Source organism: Xiphophorus couchianus, chromosome 9 (assembly GCF_001444195.1).
Source record: "Xiphophorus couchianus chromosome 9, X_couchianus-1.0, whole genome shotgun sequence".
Classification (NCBI taxonomy): domain Eukaryota; kingdom Metazoa; phylum Chordata; class Actinopteri; order Cyprinodontiformes; family Poeciliidae; genus Xiphophorus; species Xiphophorus couchianus.
In genome coordinates, this window is record NC_040236.1 from 22,377,412 (window position 1) to 22,401,874 (window position 24,463).

Here is a 24,463-nt window from a genome sequence, read left to right on the forward strand (position 1 = left end):
CGGTCAGGCCAACTCCTCACCCGATCGGCTACAAACAGTAAACGTTTCAATTTAAAGATAAGTCTTTGTAGGCTGAAATCAGGAAATCTTAAGTTTAAAATTTTAAGAAATATCAAATCAAGTTAGTTTTATCTTACAGATGTTTTGTGCTTTCCTGAAAACTGAAACTAAATCACAAAAGACGTCTCTGTTTCTTTTCTCTCGTATCGCCTCGTGTTTGGCTGCAACGTAAAAAGTAAAAGTCCGAGCAGTTTGGTTTGACAAATTCAGCAGAACATTTCCAGGGACGCCTGGTAGAACACAATAAAAGATTATAAAACCTTTCATGTGAACGCTGTCCTTCAATGTCCCTCAACGCGTTAAGACCACCAATTTAAATCAAGAAAACCTTTAACGTTACTGTTTACCTTTGTTGATGAATTTCTGCTAAAGGAAACATATTTTGTATCATCTAAACTTTAAACTCAGCAATACCTGATTTCTACTAGAAATAGACTGATTTGCATAAAATACTCACAAATATATATTAATCTTCATTCAGCCGCAAGTAAATAAATATGTCAATAGAAATGTTATCAAGGTCTTCTTTCACTTAAAGGGGGAGTATTATGTAAAATTCACTTTTCTGAACTTCACATCATGTTGTAATGTTATTCTCTCATCAAAAACAAGCCTTGCGTGTTGCCCTAATATTTTTCATGCATCTTTGAGAAATCCTTTAATCTCCCGTGGCAACAACTCATCTGTGCAGAACCCTTGGTGAAGCCGAGTGCTGACTTTGATGACTCCTCCTTGGAGCTGCAGTTTCAAAGCGTCTGCCTCACAGAGCAGCTCTCCCCCCCCAACACCTCCTCTGAGCTCCTTCAGACTAGCCAGCAGCAATTAGCAAACACCTGGTGGAACTGCGCATCATACGAACTGCTGCTCAGTGAAACACTGAGGAAATCTTTTTAAAGGGTAGATGGAGGAGCCATGTTGTGATGACTTCCTGAAGGTGGAATTTCAGAAAGAGCGGGAGCTTTCAAAGAGACAGAGGCCCAATTTCAAGGTGTTAAATTAGGAAGCCAAACTTGAGTCATATTTGATATATATTACATTTTTATAACAACGGAAGGTAACATAATTATTTGATTGTCCTGAGAAAGAGCACTACGTGCCTGGAAAATATATAATATTGTCCCTTTAAACACAGTATTAGCTTCTTATTTCAGAAAAAAAGATGTCTGTTTTATTAATTAAAACCTATGTATATTTTAGTGATTTTAAATGTACGTCTGATTCTCACAGATCCCAGTTCTCATCAACCTGAGTCAGGATGTGGACGTCAACCTCCCGGTGAAGCCTCTCATCTTTGCCTTGGCTATGGGGGCCTGCCTCGGTGGTGAGTTATCAATCTTTAATAGGAACGGAGCGCATTGTGGTTCGCGGTGACACGCCACCCAGACAGCGGGGGACTTTACAGTTTGATCCCCTTCCTCAAAGGTGGGGATCTATAAGCATGGCCTCTGGCATCAGACGCTTTAGGTGACAGCCACAGTTTCAGCAGCTGTGCCTCCACCCTGGGAAGGCAGGGTTGTTTTTTATTATTCTTATTATTATTTTCATTTTTCAGAGAGAGGCTTCAAGGTCCTCAAAGTACAGCTGCTTCAGGCTCTGCTACGCCAGGCGTTGGGCTCTTCGTCGCAGTGGCGCTCTGTTAGGGTGGGAAGGACAAACAGAAGGAGGCGTCAGAGTGTTTGAGTTTAATCAACTGCAGTACGACAGATTTTGATGAAGCTTGCTGTCCACTTCCACTTCCACTCCAACACCTTTTGGACACTAACACACTGGAGTCACACGCTGATTGAATCAATTAAGAGAGCATCAGTTTTTAGCATCAATGAATTTTAAAAACAGTTATTAGCTACTGAAGGTTTTCTTTAGTAGCCATGGTGGAAAACTTAACCAGAACTTAACCCGTTATCAACGGGTTCCAAGCCCCTCTCAGCAAGTCAACTGGATATTTGAGATGCACATCATTAAATTAAATCATTTTGTTTCCTGGTGTTAAACAAAATTGGAAATAGAATCTGGAACAAAAAAAACTGGGAGATTAAATTTTTTCATGTCATATTGTCCAGCCCCTACGCCGTGTTGATGTCAACCAGTATTGCCAGATTTATGTTGGAGGTTAGTTGGCAACACCAGCTGTGGTTGAGGTTCAGTTTTTGCTCAAATGTTTGCATGAATGAATGCAAAATATTCTAACATTTAATGTATAACTCTGCATAAATTGGACAAAGAATACTACAACAACATTTTAAACGTATGCATCCAAATGTTGTCTTTGTAGAATCACCTGACCTTGAGAAAAAGGGACGTGTAGGAAGGTTTTAAATGACGGCTTTAAAAGCTCTGATGTTCCTGGCTGTGTGCAAGCTTCTGACCGGAGCGGCGCATCGTTTCAAAAGCCTTTTTCAAACAACGTAATTGTGCCTCCAAAGCCCTCCTCCCAATGAGAGCAGGAAAAAGCCAAGAGCTTCTTTGGTTCCTGTCCATCTATTCTAATGACAGACATCAGCAGCAGTAAATGATGGCTACAGGAGGAGCTAAACATCGACGTGCAGATGGAGCTGGGCATCATCATGTCCACTTGTTCGTTTTGTCCTTTTGAAATCTGACGTTTAAAGGCTCGCATTATGTTATTTATGAACTGAAAACGTTTTCATAATCTTAATCCACCTCCTGCAGACTTAAAAACGGCAGGTTGAGCCCCAACAACAGAAAGATTATGCCTCAGAGCCACGTGTCATTACTGAATGGCATTTAAAATGAGGGCTCCTGAAAAAGGATGCACCATTTTCTTTAATAAAAACGCAACCTTAGAGATGCTCGTCTTGTTTTCTTGCTTTGCCTTTTAACCTTTGAATGGAAGGATTCATGCTTTGACTTTTTCCAGCTTGTTATGCTTATGGAGCACAGTATGCTTGTTAACAAGGAGAAATATGTTAAACGTACCTTTGATTTTTTATTTATTTTTTTGATGGTGCTTTCAGGAAACGGCACGTTGATCGGGGCGTCAGCCAACGTCGTGTGTGCAGGCATCGCCGAGCAACATGGATACGGTTTTTCCTTCGTGGAGTTCTTCAAGTAAGCTTTTCTCCTTTGACAACCTGATCCTGTGCTTGAAAAGTTGCTTTTTTTTATTTTATCTGTTTGGCAACGCTGTGCCACGGGCCACTCTGCCTGAAGGGGGTACTTACATATTAATATCTGTCATATGTCGGAGTGCGAAGTGCCAACAATGTGCAGAAGCTGCAGTTTTTTCAAAATGCGATATTTTGATCGCTGAGCCTGCCGAGAGTCATCCCATTTTCAACATTTTACAAAATAACTTTTCCAATTTTTTCACATTGTAATATCAAACTTCAAGGTAATGTGTTGGTGTTTTATTTGATCGAACCACGCCAAACAAAAACAAGCAACTGCACCTTCTGCAAATTTTTTGGATTCCTCTGCATGGAGTAAACACTCTTTCTCGTTGCGTAATTTGACGTTTTAAAAATAAATTTGCCTCATGAAAATACACCAATTTTGAAAAAAGTTTTTTTTTCTGATAAAAAGTTTTGGTGCTACTAGGATGAAGTTATTGTTTTTTTTTTTTTTTTTGGCCGTATCGAAATTGGTTTATTTTGCAAAACTGCAACGGAAAATTTTTTCCCGCATAACACGAGTCACGTGATCGACAAGCGGACGTTCCCACTGCGCAAACCACGAAGAAGAAGATGACAGGAAGTAGTTGGAGAATCATGGGCATGTTTTTTACCGACTTACTGCATGAACAAGCTTATTCACGTGTGATTTTAATGTCTTATTTAATGAAAACACCACAAGTGTGAAATTGCGTCTTTTTAACGTACTTCTTCAAAGCAGAGTGTATGGAGGTATCTACTGGGTTCTTTGCCGTACTTCAGGGAGTTTATGAAACTGCAGTATTGTTCAGAAAAGAAGTCCACAAAATGTGAAGCCAGGCTCGCTGGAGGCTTGATTTGAGAGCTTGATTGGTTGCAATAAAAAGCAAAATGCATTTGTATCTGAAGCAGGCTGCCTCCCCAGTTTCTACATGCTCACTAATAATTTCCACGCTACTGATGTAACAGCCAGACATACCTGCAGTTTGCCTGTTAGAGACACAGAGGCGGTCAACAATGATGAAAGGTTGATAAATATGAGCCTGATTAGGCCTAACATGCAACCATCTGGAAATACTTTAAAAGTTTGACTTATGGGACCACAAAACGCTCTGAGTAATGATGAGAAGTGACAGACAGTGATGTAGTGGCTGAAGGGACACTTTGATAGTGGTTGAAAGACAGTGGGACTTACTTTAACTCACTAAAATCCACATCAAACATCATTATGCACGTGAAAAAACGTATCAGTAGCTGTGTTTCCATTGCAAATGTGCGCAAATCTTTTGTCTATGTTCTTCCAATGTAAAAAAAAACACAATCTTGCAATTGCCATGTTTCCATTGAATAAGGACCGAAATTAAAATCACATGTAAATAAGCTTATTCACGTGACAAACCTTGAAAATCTTGGCAGCGACGGATGTAAATGGCTAGCACTCATTAGCCAATCAGAAGAGACGTCAGTGTATTCTTCAGGCTTTGGAGCGACAAGCCCCGCCTACTTGGGAGTGGCTACGTATGCAGCATTTTGGGGAAATGATAGTGGATGAGTAGAGTTATGGATTCAACACATTTGAATGACACACAACCTTTTATGAACACTGTGATGCTGTGAGAGCTGCGGTGGAGCCACCTGCACAAAACAAAAACAAACCATTCTCCTCCTACTTCCTGTCGTCTTCTTAAGCGTTTTTGACTGCAGTAACATCCGGCTGTTGATCGTGTGAGACGTATGATGCGAAAAAGAATTTCTATTGCAGTTTTGCAAAATACATCTGTGTTGATACGGCCAAAAAAGCACCTAATCTCAGTATAAAAACGTATCAAAAAATGTGAGGTTTTTTTTCTTCAGAATTGCCAAGTTTCCATTAAGCAATTTCTTCATAATTTCAGTTTGTGCAATTTTATGGATGATGGAAACACAGCTACTGTTGCCCTAAGTAACACTGATCATTTCATGCTGACCATGTTTATACATTGTTTTACTTTCTGTTCATTTAGTTTTTCAGTGGCAGTAAAACCAATTATACCACAAGTGCTACACATGCCACCTCTGTTTTAGGTGTACTGTTGTTATCCATTCCCCCCTCCACTCCCTTACTGGAGGCACATAGGAACAGCCTTTTGCTTTGAATCTCATCGATGGTGATAAAAACGTGGGAGCTGTCAGTTCGACTTCCCTCTCCGTCGTAGTCGTGTTTACAGTGGCTGGAGAGAAGCGTTGCTCTTGGCTGCAGCGCTGCCTGTAATTGGCCGTCTGCAGTGAGGGTCACAGCTGCTTGGGTTTGGGGTTAGGGGGGAGAGAAGAGTGTCTGGACCTCCAGACAGCTGGGACTAACTAGTGCCGTATCAGGTGGTTGAGCCGAGGGGCCGGATGAGCCCACGGGGGATGTGGATGCCTCTTTGATGGGCCATCACAAAGGAAACTGAACGACTCTCAGTAGCTCAGATCCTCTTTTGGTTGCTTATTTCATGTCTTTGTTGTTATTCTTCATCTCCATCAAAACTACGAAACACGGTAAAAGCATCAGCTGTGTGTGTAGCTTATACTCCAGTTGGAAGGGAAGTGACTGCAGAGCGCCATCCAGTTGCTGAAATGTTTGCTTATCTAGTGAAATACGTGTCAGGCAGGTTAAATTGACGTCTTGAACGCGGCACGATCTGATCTGTTAGCTCATCTGCGCATGTGCTGAAGAAATACTTCTGGATTATTCCTAAAACATACATCAACAAAGTGTAACGTACTTATTTATTTATTATTTATTGTAGTATTTTGATACTACAACAAGTAGTATTACTTATTGTAGTAATACTACTCAGGAAACTTCTAGTGGATGAGTGGAGTTATAGATTCAACACATTTGAATGAGACAATTTTGTCCTTTCCAACACAATGTCGTTACTAGACTGCTATGATGCTCTTAATGAATAATAATTGACAAAATTTAGTTCAAAGATAATAATTCAGTTGAGTATTGTGTATTGAACCCATGGAACTGTTGGCTAATACATAGATCCCACCAGTCTGAACTGGAAGGGAGCTGCGCCATCTTGGTAGGCAAGTGCAGCGCAAAGCATAGAGGAACCATGACTTCAAGACCAACCAAATGAGAATATATGCTAGAAAATAAAAAACAAATACAACCAAGTGGGAATAATACGAGAATAAAGTTGCAGTGTTATGAGAATAAAGACATAATTTTACGCTACTATTGTAATAGTGTGACTTTATTTTTATACTTTGACTTTATTCTTGTAATATTATGATTTTATTATATTATTATGACTATTCTCATATGAACCCAACTTTATTCATGTAATATTATGAATTTAGTTATATTATTTTATTTTATTATTTTTTTCTTGTATTGCGGCGATGCTCCATCATAGATACATCTGTACTGAAGGCAGTGCAAAGAGTGGAATTCAAATGAATGCCGTAAAATGCTCCCTTCTCATTATCTGGACGTGTTTGCTGGTGTTTTCAGTCCAGTCTGGGGCCGTGCTTCTGCCACAAGCGGCCCTTGAGCAGAGCATGTCGGCCATTATCCTCGGGAAGCAGCGCCACTCTTGTGTTTTCTCCGTCACGCAGCCTCCACGGTGAAAGCGAGTGCATCCCTCGGGTTTATCTGAAGAGAGTCTTTGAGATTGCATCAGGACTTTCAAAGAGCTCCCATCAAATGCAATTAAGTCGGCATGTGAGTACGCAAGGCAGAAAGGAGAGTTTTCAGACAAGGTGAACCGAGTTCCTCTCTGTGCCTGTACTGTGGCAACAACCCCCCCGCCCGCCCGCCCTCTGTCCCTTCATGCTGTGCCTGTGATGAGGAAATGGCTGTTGCTCAGCAGAAAAGGATCCAGTGTGCAGAGGTGACCCTCTTATGTCTGACAGTGATACCAGCTTAGATTTCCTCCTCCATCCATCTTAACTGAACACTCGTTCCACAACCGGTGAGCTTTGACCTTGTGAGGCAATGTTTCCTGCTTCAGCGTGTTGTTTTTGTAATGAAAAAAAAAATACAATTATATATATATGATGGAAGGAAGGAAGCAACAAGTTGCGCAGAAGGACATATGTTATGCTATGGATCAATAAACACATTGCAGACTCTCCTGTAGCCAGTTGCTGCTTAAAGCTCCTCAACAGACCCAGTGGGAACGTGGCTCACGAACCAGTTAAAATGACCTTTAGGAAGCTGAGATGACCTTTTACTGCATTATTAACTCATAAAAACAACCAAAAATATTGTGAAATGTTCCCTTTTTTTGTTGTTGAGAAAACTCTTAAAGAGACCAGAATTTTCAGAACAACTTTTGAATCTATCAAAAGTCAATAGACACAGCATAAACAGTGGCACATATTTGTTAGAACTATGCTACCTCAGTTCTACAAATGCTGAAACAATTAATATTCACTAATTTTGCCAGACTGAGAAAGTTTGCCTTTCTTTTCCTTTATTTAAATGAACCTCCAGCTGCTACAGTCAGTGCTAATATGCCCGAGAGCCATTAGCCCGCTTTCAATTCATGAGATAACTTGACATTTCCATGTGCATATTAAAAAGGGAAATCCATATCCATATGAATTTAAAAATAGCCGTAGCAATAGGGCGATATTACTAACGTTAATTCACTTTTTGTAACAACTGACGCTTTTTTTTTTTTTTCAAATCTTCTGTTGCCTCTGCAGTTTGTTTGACAAGCTAGCAGGAGGCATTCAAACAAAAAAATAAACACAATTTCTAAAACCTCCAACCTTTCTAAGCAATTTTAATATATTGTATATCTTATCTTAATTGAAAATTATCTGGGGCAAAATACACTTCTGAACATTCTACAGGTCTAATTCAGCTGATTAATTTAAACCACAGCAGATATTAAGTGTACAGATAAAATGTAATTCCAAATAATCAGCTACATGTAAAAAATATGAAAAAAAAAAACCATTGCATTGAGACATTACAGTACTTCTCATCATCCTGAATAAGCACGAGGCGGGGGTGGAGTGGAAGAACTCCACTTTAACAGGAAGAGAACTCCAGTAAAATCAGGTTCAGGATGCCTCTACTGGCAGAAGGTTGAAGACATTTAAAGGGACAGCGTTATGTAAATGTTATTTTTTTTTTAGCTTTATATCATGTTATAATGTTATTCCCTCTTCAAAAACATACATGGAGTGTTGTCTTGATTCTTCCATGCATGTTTGAGAAATCCTTCAGTCTCCCATGGCAACCTTTCAAACCCCTGGGTGGACCTACCTCTGTCTTTGAGGACGAAATTCCTCCTCTGAGCTGCAGCTTCCAAGCTTCTGCCTGGCAGAGCAGCCCTCTGACAATCAGCTCCTTCAGACTAGCCAGCAGCAATTAGCAAACACCCGGTGGAACTGACATCTGCTGAGCTCGTTATAGGAGCTGCTTCTTAGTGAAACGCTGGTAAAAACGTTAAAGGATTAATAGAGGAGAGATGTTGTGATGACTTCCTGAAGGTGGAGTTTCAGAAAGAGCAGAAGCTTCTTAAAGAGACAGAGGCCCAATTACAAGGCGTTAAATTATAAAGTAAGTCATATTTGATGTATATAACATTTTTATGTGCATGCGTGGGTTCCCTCCGGGTTCTCTGGCTTCCTCCCTCAGTCCAAAAACGTGACTGTCAGGTTAATTGGTCTATCTAAATTCTCCCTAGGTGTGTGTGTGTGTGTGTGTGCATGGTTGTGTGTCCTGTGTTGCCCTGTGACAGACTGGCGACCTGTCCAGGGTGACCCCGCCTCTCACCTGGAACGTAGCTGGAGATATGCATCAGCGACCCTCCCGACCCCAATAGGGACAAGGGTGAACAGAAAATGGATGGATGGATGGATGGATAACATTGTTATAACAACTGAAGGTGACAGTTACTTGATTGTGTTAAAAAAGGTCACGATTTGCCTGGAAAACACACAATACTGATCCTTTCAAATGTTAGCATGTGGAGTTAAGATCATGTGCTAACACTAAAGCATATTGATATTCGCATCTCTGCCAAAGTTTGGACAATAGGCATTTCTTAAACTTTTATATTAACACACAAATAAATGAATATAATTGCTTCTCATTCCTGGTAAAACATTTCTACTGTTTCTATTTAATCCAAGGATATCTCTGTTTTGTTGTTAGCATATTCAGCCAACAGATGAGCATGCATAGATGCCTCCTGCCATTTTTATAACCTCATGTAAGCCTTTACCAAGTGGGCTGCAGGTAAAGATTTTAATTGACTAAAATCTGCATAAGCATTATGCATGTCCCCTACTATTCATGCTGTTCTAACCACACGCAGGACAAATGGAATACAAAGTTGTGTTTTTGTTGATAGGTGGTCCGTGTTAGAAATATTCCTCATCAGAATAATTAGGGATGCATATTTTTAAAGTCTGTCAGACATCATAAATTTACCAAGCTCAGTAGAAATAGCAACAGAGCAGCAATGCTACATCGTTTTCCTGCTTCCTACACTGCCTTTGAAAAGTTTTCACACCCTTTGAGGGTTTATTTTTGTCACTTTACAAATACAAACGTGGAAGTATTTCCTGGGGATTTTAAGTGATAGAGCAACCCAAAGATTTGCATAACTTGGAAGGGGAAAGGAAAATGTGAAGCGTTTTCAGTCCCTTTGATTTAACTAAAGATCAACATAAAACCCAGAGACACCAATAGACATCAGATGTCACCTAATCTTTAAAGGAAGACTGGTTGTGTGTAATTTAAGCGGAGCGTGAATATTGCCTGAGAGACTCAGAGGTCTGTTAGAGAACGTTGACATAAAGACAGAGAAACACAAAACTAAAACCAGTTAGAAAGTTGTCAGGAAGTCCAAACCAGGATCAGGTTATAAACTAGCTAGCTCTGAGGGATCTCAGAGCATTCTGTGATCAATATAAAGAGAGTGGCAAAGCTGCAAACATACAAAGACATGGCCGTCCATATAAAATTGAGTCTCTAGATAAATAAACAGAGAAACGCCACTGTAATGGCTTGAAGCTTTTAGCTCTGGAAGGTTTTGCAAATTCTGGACCCTGGGAATAAATAGAAATGTGTGCCACACTTCCCAGATTATTATTTTTACTGAAATATAATCACCTATCTTCCGCTTTACAGTTATGCACCACTTTGTGTTTGCCAATAACATAAAATCCCAATAAACCCCAATACAGTCTGTGGTTGCCAGGTGACGAAGAGCGGAAAAGTTCAAGGTGTATAAATACCGTAGTGAAGCACCAAACCTCGTCTCACGTCGCATCAGTTTGGTTAGGTAGACTGGCAACATGGCTACTTTCATTTAAAGGCACGATGTTTAATTACCGACATATAAAATGTAAGTTTGTGAGGATTTTTTGTTTGTTTTTTGTTTTCTGTCCTCCAATACTGATCTGTGTCAGAGGCTGGAGGCAACCAGACTCCTGGCCCTGAGAGCAGCCATGTGTTCATCTAGGACATGGCCCACATCCAAATGAGAAACCATCTGCAGCGCTGCAGCCGTGTGAGGGAGCGTGTGAGACTGAGGCGGCTAATTCAGGAATAAAATCTGACACCAGCTTCAGTTGGGCAATAAAATAACTGCAAGTTATCCTACTGCGTGGATTAAACGGGATTTGTTTTTTTAAAGATGTTGTGCGATGTGAAAAGTTCTTTATGCCTGAGACTCCTGGAGAAAAAAAGAAAAAAAGAAATTGTGTCTTTTGAGCAGGTTAGCGTTTGTGTTTAACAAGATGGTGGAGAGCAGAGGAGCGTTGAGGAGCTCTGACTGGATTATGTTTAGCGATCGAAAGCACCACTGAAGGCTAAACGAGACTGAACCTGACACAGTCTGGCACTCGGCCGCTTCTCTTTTCATCAGCAGCTTTTACATTCCTGAGACCTTTGGTGACTTTGATTATTCTGCTTCTTCGCCTATCAAGTCACAGAACTTGCAACGTATTAAGGAAGAATTATTTATTAAAACTTTGAACAAAACGTTTGGCTCGTCTCTTCCTTAACACAGCCGGGTTCTTCTCGGCGAGCAGCGGCCAGCTGTAAAACGAAACTAAACAAGGCGTGTTGACGTCACAGCTCACAGAGTTTAATTCATACAAAGCAACGCATGCATCAGTTAACAAAGCTGCAGAGGTACAGAGATATGCATTTTATCACAAAATAACAACAGACAAAGACAAACACGAAACACAAAGACAGACAAAGGCGTCCACGTGGAGAAAAGATGGAAAAAAAACTCTCTCTATATTAGCGTTACATTGTACTTTATACTGACTAGGCGTTTCCTCACTTTAATATATGCAAAGAAGGCGTTCTGTTGTTCAACCAATCAGAGACCTGTTTCGGCCCCAGAGAAACCAGCGAAACTCCCCTCCTTACAGCTCAACTCAAAGGTGATCTGTTCTCTGTCACACCAAACAGGGGAAAGTCCCCAGCACCGAAGTCCTGATATAAATCTCGCCGACTCCCCTGAAGTTTCTTCCTCCCACATTCCAGCTGCCGTTTCCATGGAGATGCTAATTTTATGGCCCTTGTGTGCTCTTAAGCAGACAGTGGAAGGCGTCTGCTTGTCTCCTTGGGCCTCTCTGAAGGGTCACACAAAGCCTGTTTTTCAAATAAGAGTGCTTAATATACCTTTACACATGTTGTAAGATTAAGTGTATTTTTAGCACTAAAATAATCATTTTCCTTAACAAACGCTTCCTAATAAAGTCCTGCAAAAAATTATTTGCAACCCTGCAGATGTTTTGTTTTGGCTGAAAAAGAAATAACAGACATGGATCCTTCATGAATACAAATTACAGTTCCTAAATGAGGCTTTTCTTTATTAATAGTAATAATGGTAATCTAAAATAAACCGGAAATTATGTAAAAATAAGCAAAATTTTAAAATGTTTTTTAATCACGTGAACAAACTTACACGTGATTTTACTTGCATTTTTTATTTAACGGAAACTTCGCAACTGTGGAATTGCGTTTTTTGTCTTATGTTTTTGCGCACGTTGGTAATGGAAACACAGCTACTGACAGACCCTGAATATGAAACAGTGTTGCTCTATGAGTGCTTATTTGTGTGTTTTTTTTTGTTTTTGTTATTATTAAAAGTGATGACATACATTTTCTGGAGCGTTTTAACCGCTGTACTTCCTGTCGCGTCCTCCAGGCTGGGGTTCCCCATGATGGTGATGACGTGCCTGGTTGCCATGTGCTACCTGCTGGCCACACACATCGGCCTGGGATGGAACATGTGAACCGCGCCGGCCAAAGAGACGGAGTGCGTTGGCACACGTGCGTGTACGTTTACGTACGGGCGTGTATGCGTGTGTGTAGCCACTCCTCTAGGAGTTGCAGCTCACTGTAAATGTGATGTGTAAGCTGACCGACCAATCAGATTACAAGCAGAACATGAAGCACTGCAGCCATGTTTTTTTTGTTTGTTTGTTTGTTTTTTTTTTTAAAGCGTGGGGGATGTGTGGACCATCAGATTTACAAGAGTTTTGAACAAAAGCCGACTCTGAGAGAAGCGTTTCTTGGCTGCACTTCATATCTGTGTTCGTGGTGCTACGGCGTCAGAGGGAACAGCAGCTGCCGTCTGCCGTCTCTCCTTTGGAAATCTGTTTACAAAAGACGTCAAATGATTTCTTCAATCACTTATTGTAACCCTTTAATGAAATATACAACTAGAGACTGCTGATTGATTGTTTTGTACCAATTGAAACATCTGAAGAAAGGCCCAGTGAAAGGGATTTTATACCAGTTTATGTCTGTATTTCACTGTTACGATATACGAAATTTTCAAAGCAATAATTTGTTTTTCAGATTTCTCTGATTGTGTCCGGTCATTTTAATTGTACTGATTGGTCCCAGACTGGGTCTGTCACCCTGTCAAGCTCTGGTTGTTTTCTGTATTTCTTGTACGGCTCAACAACACGAACGTCTTCTGTGTTCTCCAAATAAACGTTTCAGAAGACGAATAATAAATGGTGTCATATCTCTGGATTTTATTTTACTCAATGTGTTTTTCTTAAGCAGATGGAGGATGATGATGCAGCATGGACACACTAATTAACGTGAATTTAATTGTGTTTCTTATTTAATGGAAACATCACAATTGCAAAATTCTGGGTTTTTTTCTTGACATTAGTGGAATATTGTCAAGGTTTTGCTCATGTTTGTAATGGAAATGCAACTAGAGCCAACTAATTTATAAATTCTGAATATATCTTCTTTCTTCAAACTCTGATTACTCAATACCATAAACAACACCAAAAATAGTCTGTGGCAGAATAATATGTTTGGCATTAGCAGAGAGACTGTGCCAAGTTTTAATGGTCACAACCCGCATGCTGAAGTGAGCTGATCAACCGACCCAAAAATGAATACAAGAATTTTTATTTCTAATGTGGCACCATTTAATGAACTGTCCTTCTAATTTCACAGGATTTCCTGCCAAGAAGCATTATTTGACCAAACCAAACTGTCCTACTTACAGTGCAAAATATAGATTAAAAAAATGTAAGCATCTCCTTGGATGTCAAACTGACTTTTTTAAAAATCTGACAAATATACGCTGAGTAGCGATTCAGTTTTAAGAAAATAAATAAAAAATAAAGTCATTCACACCAACCTGGAAAAAGATAAGCTGGCAACTGGTTAGAGGCAACAGATGCTGTTGAGGATTAAATAAAAACCTGAAGTGGGGAACCACAGAAAGTCACTCAGCAACATTCTGCTTTTTATTTCAAAGGAACGAATCAGTGAAAACATTTCAACCAAGTTTACTGTCAGAAACTTTTCTTAAAAAAAAAACAAACTACAACAAACAAACCAAAATGGTTCCTTCGTTTAGCCAAATGTCTTACATGAACAAACCCTCCACAAATCCCAAACAATACAGCGCCAGCTTGTTGGCTCGACTATTTCCTGTAAACTAAATAAGCCACTCGCATTATGGTGGCCCAAATAAATAGCTACCCCATTAGTTCAACAATGCAGGCGGAACTAATTGCATGGTAAACAATTTGTGGACATGTGGTAATGTCTTACTTTTCATGGTCCGAACATAGATAAGCGAGTCCAGACAGAAAAAAGGTTGGGCAATGCAAAAATAAAGATCTTCAATAGATGGGAACAATTATTTCAGGGAGAAGGAATGTTGTTCCTGAATACATTTACAGGTAGAGCTCTATTTTAAGTATCATTTTAGAGTAACAGAATAAAAATGGGCTACATAAAAATTCGCACCACATTCTTCCGATTTTTAAAAGTTTTGAAAAACACGTAAAATATCCCTTTCAAGGTTATTGTAGTTAACACAAAATACCCAAAAATGATAGAAATAAAAACAGTAGTTGAGGGGGGTAAACTATAACAGGAACTATGTTGTGCATTTATAAACGTAAAACATACTAAAATTTAGTGGTGTAATTTTTTGCGACTCTACGATATTCATTGATATTTTTTTCCTCAGAAAGTATCGCTCTTTCAGCCGCGATACTTTAATCTTACTTTGAGTTTTATGTCAAAATCCACGTGAATTAAATGACAGCTGTCACACATGACATTTTTTACCCAGTTGCACATGAATATTATAAATGACATGTAATCAAACAACCAGTTACCATTAATTAATTAATGAAATGAAATAGATCAATTACATTATCTAAGTAAATAAGACAAAAAAGGTTCCTTTTCTGCACGACCAAATACACAAAGCCACACCATTAACATTTAAACAAAGCAAATGTATAACAGAAACAACATTTATTACACTAATGTTACACCATCAGTTCAGTTAATTCAATCCAAATCTATTGAACAGTCATACTCACTCTGTCCGTCTAAAATCTTTCAGGAAATCTTCAAAATGTATCGAATCATATCGTTTGTTGAATATTGTGATATATAACGTATCGTGATAATTTAAGCTGCATATATAAAAAAGGTCAAAGTATGAAAAAACCAAAACTAAGACTATAACAGATTAAACTAACCAATATGAAAACTAGCAAACACATTCTAGAAACTAGAACTAACTGAATTTGGCAAACAAAAAGTCACAATGAAGTAACATAATCCTGATCCCTTCCTCTTCATAATCACGCATTACTTTGTGTTGGTGTATCAAATTAAGCCCCAAATTTGTGCTTGTAGTGTGACAAAGTGATGAAAACTTGAAAGGTCAGGAATACTTCTGCACTGACACTGTGATCCATGTGTGTGTGTGTGTGATATTGAAACTATTTAGAAAACCAGACTAAACTGATTAATCTGCGTGCACAAAATGTGGAATTTTGATTACTGGCTGATAATCTGACTGAACGAATTTATTAAAAACCGGTTCAATGGGAAAATTCATTGGGTTTTCCTCAAACAAGTGTCTTCTTTTCCGTGGCTATAAGACTCCTGTTCATTAAGAAGGGATTAAATGTGTTCTGGCCTCTGTAATTAAGACGAGGAGCGAAGGAGCTTAGTGGGATTCACTTTAAAGGTTATATTTAAGAAAGCCTCACCTTTCACACTCTTACAACGGGGAACATTTGTGTCTTTTTCCGTCAAGGTGGTAGTGAAACTACCTGGAACAATACAGTTGTCTTCAGAGTGTCGTTAGGGGCGGAAAGTGTCACAGCTGTGGAAAACATAACAAAAACAGCTAGAGCATTGAGAGGCCGCAAATGAGAAAAATTAATGAGTGCACTCTCCGGTCCAGATATTAGGACACCTCAGGCTATTCTTAGACAGCATAACTCTCCCAGACAAACTGCATGAACAAGCTCCACTGGAGGGAAACAGCAGGTAGGGCGACGGCTTTAACACCGTTTCCTTCATACATAACACCGTTTTATGTATGAAAGACTTAAATATGTGCTTTATTGTTCGTATTTACCATTTATTCACCTGTAAAGGAACTTTAGCATTTTTAATTAAGTCCAAATGGATCTCTGTTTTGAACCTGACTAACCAATTCCTCAGTTTTTTTTTTTTAGGGAATAATGCCCAATCCAGCACAGTGATGAACCGCATCGACTTGGCGCCTTATCTGCCTGATCTCCTTGATCTCCCACTATTTCTCCCCAGTCAAGATTTGGTTCCATCTGTCTGCTGCACTTTTCATTTCCTCTGCTCCTCCCGTCCACCTCCTTTTCTTCAGAAGCAGCTTGTAAAAAAAAAGTGTTGCAATCGCATGCCAGCCAAAAGTTTAATAAAATTTTTTAATTAATTTTTTTTGTCTGATGAGTATGCCAGATCATAACATGACATTCATTAAATTATTTTTTTTCTTTTCTTTTCTGCGCTCAGACGTGGTACCGCTGGTAAGCTTTAAAATGAGATATATTGTCATTATTTCCATCTTTTCCAACACTATAACTGTGTTATTTCTTCTTTTTGCAGCATTGCTTACTGTGGCTTTACGGTGCTGCTGTTGTTGAAAGGTTAGGAGTTCATCTTGAGTTTTTAGAAGAGGTATCTACTGTATATCTCTTTCCATCTTATTTACTCTCACCGTCTCTTAAAGACCAGAGGTCTGCAGCTAGTTAAAATATCAAGGGTTGGTTATGTTTCTGATTTTTGTTTTTGATTTGTCTAATATCTAAGTTACTCTCAACATTTAAACTACATTTGGTCATGTGGTTGATGACCATTGGCTACATTTTGACCTTTTAAGTAATGCATCCAACCATTTGAGATAAATGAAATGAGAACTTGCACTGCGCAGGCCCCTGAACACACCATCTCCATGACGAAACATGGTGGTGGCAGCAGCATGCTGAGATCGATGGGAAGATGGATGGAGGTTCGTGCAAGACGATCCCAGAGGACGACATGTTAGAATCTGAGAAAGACTTGAGGTTAGAATGGTCCAGTCAAAGGGAGCAAAGATTGAGCTTCATGTGAATTCAAATGGCATCTCGATACTTCAGTCCGATTCGCAGGTTCAACCAGACAGGAGGACGAAATCTGACACAACACCTCATCATGACGCCTCCTGAAGAATGGAAACTCTTAACGACTGCTCCTCCACTCCACTCAGAAACTCACCAGAGCTGGTAGTGATAATTATGTTGCTGCTCTTGCCATTCAGGCAGCATTCACTCATTGTTTCCACTTCAACCCACCAGACAAGACGTTTCACAGCTGATGGCTGCCGTGCCTCTTCGTGGTCGGACCGTGGTCCCGATCAGCGCCGATCAAAACTCACACGCATTGTGCTGTTGTGTTCCGTAATAACGCGCCATTTGCATATCTGTGACAGAAATGTATTAAAGTCTTTATGCCTTATTGTTTATAAGAATGTATGAGGTGATGGGAAGTAAGGCCGCCTGGCGTCGACTTAATTGGATTTCTTATCTCAGCATTGTGTGCTTGATGAAACAGACTACGGGTGCGAGCAGAGAAGTCACGAGTCAAGCGGGGTTTAACTTTTCGAAACTGTTTTCCTCGTACTTGTGGTCAACGGTCGTTCAGGCAGGTTGATGTAATTTATCTGCCGATTAGGAAACACGCGCAGGCCTCCTATACGGGTCGGCTTGAACTTTAAAATGTTTCTACAAGGTATCTGATGAGACACTAAGTCAAGCTACTAATTGAGTCGACATTCAAAATCTGTTTTTGCAACATTTGTTCTGCGATACAGGGGTGTGAAAAACTATTTTCCCTCTTTGGGATTTCCACATTTTTTTGCGAGTTTGTCCTACTTCTGAGTTGAAGTATTAGTGAAAGACGACACATGTAAACACAAAGTGTAGTTTCTAAATGAAGGTGCTCGTCATTAATGGAGGAAATCCAGCAAAGAACAATGAAAAGCGATGAGCTTAAACCGCGAGGCAGCGGTGGAGAACAATTGAAGAACAGATGAACTGATCAGAGGAGATGTGGAACAGCTGTGACTGGGAGAAAACAGGAAAATGAGGAGGAAAACTAATTAACACAAAGGAAGCCGAAGAGCTACAAACCTAAAAGGAAGAGGCCTGGCAAAAATGTAAGAAAAACAAAATGCATAAGAAACAGAAATACAATAGGGAACACAATCTGTGCTTCCATTGCAAATGTGTTTGTCAAAAACTTTTCAAGAAATTGAAATTGTGCAAGGTGTACACATTTTCAAAAATTGTGTCCAAAACACAGAATTTTGCAGCTAAACCATTCAATAAGAAGTGAAATAAAAATCATAAATAACTTCACACAAGTCATTAAAAATGTGCCGTCCTCCTCCTATCACTTCCTGTTGTCTTCGTCTTTTTCAGCGGTAGTGACATCACGACGTGTGTGATACAAAAAACGTGTTTAGCAAAATAAAGAAATTGGATATGGCCAAATAAAACACCTCATCCTACCGCCGAAACATTTTATCAAAAAACAAGATTTTTTTTTTTTGAAATTCATATTTGATATATCAAATTGTGCAATTATACAGCCAATGGACGCGCAACTACAGAGAAATGTTCAGAATGTGGCAAAACCCCTAAAACAAAATGAACAAGGAAATGATCAGTGTTGTATAGTAACGAAGTAAAAATACTTCACTACTTTACTTAAGTATATTTTGGACAGTGTTGTATAAAGTACTGAAATCTCAGAGTCAAGTAAAAGTATAAGTACCTCTCCAAAATATGACTTTGGTAAAAGTCGAAGTCACTGACTGAAATGTTACTTGAGTAAAAGTCTTAAAGTATCTGAAACTTCTTGTACTTAAGTATGGAAATTACTGTAAAAATGGATGTACTCAAGTAATGTAATGAAAAGTACAAGTAAAAAGTAAAACAAAGCAAATGCAGTTTGAATGACATTTTTTATATTTTGGTAAACTTGTCAAATACACTTAAAATAATGTACACAACCAAGTGCAGGCAAAATTAAACCTGCTAATAGATATACCTGCAGGCATCATTTAGTTAAGAAAATTAGGTGCTTTACCTATAGCACAAGGTTAACTTAACCTGCTTTACAACTGAACCAGCTTCTTAGTAAACCCTCCAGGACAGAAAATACAAAGTTTTTGTAAGCCTTAAGTTTTCCCTTCAAGTAAGGTCAGTGCTGAAAATGAGAAAAATAAATAGTACAGAAAATGCGGCCAACATGAAGAAAAAGAGCTGTTACGATTACTCTACTTCACAAATCAGTGAATCAGTCAATGCTACAGTCAGTAGGTGGTGCACACAACTGGTCATTATGCAAAAGAAAAAAAGAATTGACTGATTCACTGATTTGTGAAGTAGAGTAATCGTAACAGCTCTTTTTCTTCATGTTCCTGCACTTGGTTGTGTACATTATTTTAAGTGTATTTGACAAGTTTACCAAAAATATAAAAAATGTCATTCAAACTGCATTTGCTTTGTTTTACTTTTTACTTGTACTTTTCATTACATTACTTGAGTACATCCATTTTTACAGTAATTTCCATACTTAAGTACAAGAAGTTTCAGATACTTTAAGACTTTTACTCAAGTAACATTTCAGTCAGTCAATCAATCAATCAATCAATCTTTATTTCAGACACAAAAGAGGTCCATAGTAAAACAAAAAGAATAAAAAAACAAAAAGAAACATGACAGTCACTGAGCCACAAATAAATGATGACGCCAATGTTTCCACAATCTTGAGAAAAATCTCGCTGTACTAAAAACAGGGTTTACTAAAATTGCTATTATATTATTGTATGACACGGGTAATCTACACATACATTTATACATGAGATTCCTGAGCGCAGCTGCACATGTGGGAACAGCGTTATGTGCAAACATGTGGCTGGCACTGCTCCATCTAGGCACTTTGAGTAGGAGCCTCAGGCCATCATTGTATGCCACATAAAGTTTGTGCAGGCTACTTTTTTTATATCTTCGCCATAGATGGGCTGTGTAAAATGAAGTACAGAAAACTTTAAAAAGAGCTACCTTCACAGAGGATGAACACATACCAAACTTTCTGATCAAAATATTAGCCTGTGCATACATCATGCAATACTGCCTACAAATGTCACGATCATCAGATAGGTCATCAGTTATGTAATGTCCCAGATATTTAATTTCATTGCATATATTGAGGACAATGCCAGATAAAGAGAAGTCAGGGGTTATCAGATGCTTATCTGCTCTACTTCTAACAATCATGACATTGCTTTTCTTAGCGTTATATTTGACATCAAAATCACATCCATATTGGGAGCAGACCCTTAGTAATTGTTGAAGGCCAGCACTATATGGGCATAAGATTACCAAATCATCCGCATACATTATGTGATTGATTGTGCGGTCACCAACTACACAGCCTGTTTTACAACAATTCAGGCGCTTTGATAGTTCATCCATATAGATGTTAAAAAGGTAAGGGGACAATATACTTCCCTGCCTTACTCCGTTACCAACATTAAACGAGTCAGACAATGAGTTACCCCATTTGACATACATTAGTTGATGACCATACCAATAGACCATTATTCTAATTAGATATCTGCTTTCTAACTTGCAGAACAATTTTTGATGATTCACGCGATCAAATGCTTTAGAAGCATCAATAAAACACATAAATACTGTGGTGTTGCGCAAATTATACAAATCTAAAATCTCCTGTAGCACAAAAATACACATGTCTGTACCATGTTTGGGTTTAAAACCGAATTGATTATCAGAGGTCAAAAGAAACTCTTCCAGCCTATTTAGAAGGACTCTTTCAAAAACTTTCGACAAACTACTAGCTAAAGCTATGGGTCGGTAATTCTCCAAGGAGCTAATCTTACCCGCTTTGTCTTTAATAGTGGGTACCAGAATGACAGATAACATTGATTTAGGTAGCAGACCATGTACTAGACAGCCAGTGAAACACATAGAGAGTAATGCACAGAGTTTTTTACTTGCATTTTTCAAATGCTCAGTGGATATGTTATCCATCCCACAGGCCTTATTGTCTTTCAGTGTCATAATTATATGATATATTTCTTGTGGGGATACAATCACATTCTCATTACTGTGAATGCTTCCTATGTCAGAAATGTCACTTTTGACACAATTAAACAGCGCACTGTAGTGCTCTTTCCATAACTGAGTGATTTCTTTTACACCAGTAACACCATCAATAGTAGATGGAAGTGACGTTTTACAGTTATTTACTTTCTTTATTTCTTTCCAAAAGTCCTTAACATTATTATTTCCTAACTTTCTAGCAAGAGAGTCAGACCTCATAGTATTTTCACGTCTCCTTATGAATCTTAAAAAATGTTTAAAATTAGCATTTGCTTGTTTTTTGTATTCAAACAAGGGGCCATGTCTCTGTTTACCTGCATCGGCCCATGCTTTAAGAGCCCTTCTGGCCTGTGCATGATGTTCTTTTACATAGTCGTTCCAACCCGGCTTGGTGCTATGCAAGATGGTTTTATGCAGTGGCTTGCTTGAGATAAGGAGGGATTTCACAACATTCTCATACAGAGTACATAACTCAATACCATGTTGAGGGTCTTTACAATTCATATCACGGCATGAGATTGCTCCCTTTGGTAAGTATGTATTGCTGAACATGTCATTAGTTTGATAGCAATAATCTGATAGATCTTTTTCAGTCAAGTTATCCCATGCTATTTTTCCTGTACTTATATTATAGTCTACAGGCAAAACAGAAGGTATGCAATTCATGTTTACACATAAGGAGAATGGTATATGGTCAGTGGTGGCAAGGTCATAGTTGACACGAATTCCCAGAATGGAATCATGAGCATCAGCTGTACAGATACAATGATCTAACCAGGAAGTTGTATGCCATGATTCACTAATATAGGTGTAACTGTTGTTAGGCAAAAGTGCCTTACTAGAAAGAATTAAGGCATTACTGTGACAGAATTGCATTAAATGCGTAGCAAATGTAGAATGTTTATCTGTAACATCTGCATTTAAATCCCCCACAATAAAAAAACAAGTAGATAGATTATCTTGCATAAAAGACATAATAAAAGACAGTCTATTAAGAAATTCGTCTTCGTTTTGAGGACATTCATAAGGTGTGTATATGTTTAAAACAATAAAATGTTTGTCTCCACAAGTAAATTTCAGCCCTATGGCCCAATCCACACCCAGTCTAATCACATCAACCAGTTGATCATATTTTTTGTGCCATAATATTGCAACACCACCGGCTATCCTTCCCCGAATTATTCTGGTGCTAAGGTCGGTAGTGGATTCACCAGCGCCGTAAAAGTCTTTGTGTATGCAATTCAGCTTCTCCAGGTCCTGTTTAGCTAAGAATGTCTCCTGCACACACAGTATATCACAAGTCTCCAGTAATTTGTCCACCACAAGGCGACGCGCTCTGTCTGTTTCACTGTGTCCAACACGCAGACCTCGCGCATTATATGACACAATATTAATATCAGTCATTTATTTATCAGGATCTGCGTGGCCGTTGCTCATTTGCGGTGCTACAGATGCAGATACGTTGTCTTGCTGCAGTATACCAGTCTCTGACATATGAGCCAAACGGATGCTGTTATTTTTTGGTCTGCGCGCCTCAAAGTAGCGACGCACATACACACCCGATGGCCAGAGTTTGGACTTGGACTTTTACCAAAGTCATATTTTGGAGAGGTACTTATACTTTTACTTGACTCTGAGATTTCAGTACTTTATACAACACTGGAAATGATGAAAACACAAACAGAATGTCTTCATCAGCCTGGAAATTCAACATGCTGCTTTTATCTTGCTAAACTCAGCCGCAGCTGAAAAAGTTAATGGAAGTGCTAATTTTTCTTTACATGAAACATATAAATAAAGTCCTCTGGTAATCAGAAAGTTGAGAGTTTGATTCCAGCTTCCTGTCGGTGCTGCATGACGTGTGTTTGCGGACGCCACTGGGTAAATGTCGCTCCGGCGCCGAGGAACCAGAAAAAAAAACTCAAGTGTAAAATTCAGCCAATTTACCATTTATGATGTTCGGTTTTGATGGCTCATTTCACGGAGGCAAACTGTGCTAAACACCCATTTACTTTCACTCTGCGGTTCGTTCAAAATGGAGGCATCCTGTTGTCAGGAAAGGCGAAGCACTTTGAATGATCAGCTCGAGGTGATGGCGGTTTTCATCCGTGGCTTTTCACACGTCTTGAAAACACTCCGCCTCCACCTGAGCCGGGTCCTGCCTCAGTAGAGGGCTTTACGTCTTTATTTCTGACATGTAAGTGCAATTCGGAAAAATCGACCTTTAGATGCAATAAACGGTCGTGTTAAGTCCTGGCTGCGAAACACAAAGCCGGGACTCGTATTTAGACCTGCGGGAAAACAGTAAGAAAAAAACAATTTGTTGATTTATTTATAGGTGTTTTCCGAGGGACAGCCAATCATGTCGCTGCTCTGTACTTCTGGATTGGAAAGCCTTATTGGATTTCAGACACGGGGAATTAAGTTTAAAGGCAGACGTGGCAACACTTTGTTTCAATCTAAGACAAAAAAAACAACAAAACAACCGTTAATAAATGTTTTTCTTTCACTATTACGATTGTTTTGCTGGGAAGCAGAGATAGAAGATGACAGTCACTGCACTGCTTTTTAACACACGTCGTAAACACCGAGTCGTAAAGATGATAGCTTTTAAAATCTGTTTCATGAATCGATTGTCAGCGCTGCTGTTTCTGCAACGATTCACAGAGCGAAGAAATTCTCAGAGAAGTGGAGAGGAGATGGCCAACAGCAGCCTCCTGCTCTGGCTGATCTGAGCAAGTAAATGAGAAAAAGTCCTGAGATAAAGAAGCCAACGTCTCCTGCTCTTCTCGGGTTTTCAGGAAACTAAGTGCTGAAAGGAAATGCTGCAGATTTACCTTGAATAATTGTAAACAACAATTGATTACACTCCTTTATGTTTCTAAAAAAAACTTTAATTCAAAATTTTTTTCCCCTTCATCATTATCGCACATTCCAGATATAAAAAGCGACAGTAGTGTGGGTGGGAGCAGGAACATTAAGAACGAATCAGAAAAGCTGAAGCCAAAAGAACGACATATTAAAAAACACACACACACACGGGACACCCTTACACTTGTACTCCAGTGTACCACTGGATATGGCACATCTACTGTACTGCATGTTACACTGATGTCACAAGTATGAGCGGATTGAAGCAGATTAAGCGAAGCATCAGCTGTATAAGAAGAGAAAACGTGTAGACAGAAGAAAGGCAAGTTGAAAATGTGTAACACCTTTCAGAAGTCTTAGAGGCCTTTAGCACAAAGATTGTCCATCGTTACACAAATGGGTAGAGTTAGGATTAGGGTTAGGAATAGGGTTAGGGTCAAGCCTAACTCTAACACCTT

General features: G+C 39.1%; 2 protein-coding genes across 2 annotated transcripts in view; one reads left to right on the plus strand and one right to left on the minus strand.

The window, feature by feature from the left end:
- The window catches only part of oca2 (oculocutaneous albinism II), a 53,245-nt gene extending 40,069 nt beyond the window's left edge, over positions 1-13,176 (plus strand). The window contains exons 22-24 of the mRNA XM_028027867.1: positions 1,288-1,381; positions 3,036-3,129; positions 12,341-13,176. Of these exons, the coding sequence (XP_027883668.1) occupies positions 1,288-1,381; positions 3,036-3,129; positions 12,341-12,428 (276 nt within the window). The 3' untranslated portion in view covers positions 12,429-13,176. The remainder of the gene's footprint in view (positions 1-1,287; positions 1,382-3,035; positions 3,130-12,340) is intronic.
- LOC114150994 (uncharacterized) lies at positions 3-22,703 on the minus strand. The gene is made up of 3 exons (XM_028027869.1): positions 20,728-22,703; positions 19,520-19,525; positions 3-1,018 (listed from the first exon to the last, which is right to left on the minus strand). Exons 1-3 carry the CDS (start codon positions 22,536-22,538, stop codon positions 1,003-1,005), a joined length of 1,833 nt encoding a protein of 610 aa, XP_027883670.1. The 5' UTR covers positions 22,539-22,703; the 3' UTR covers positions 3-1,002.
- Between the last annotated feature and the right edge of the window lie 1,760 nt (positions 22,704-24,463).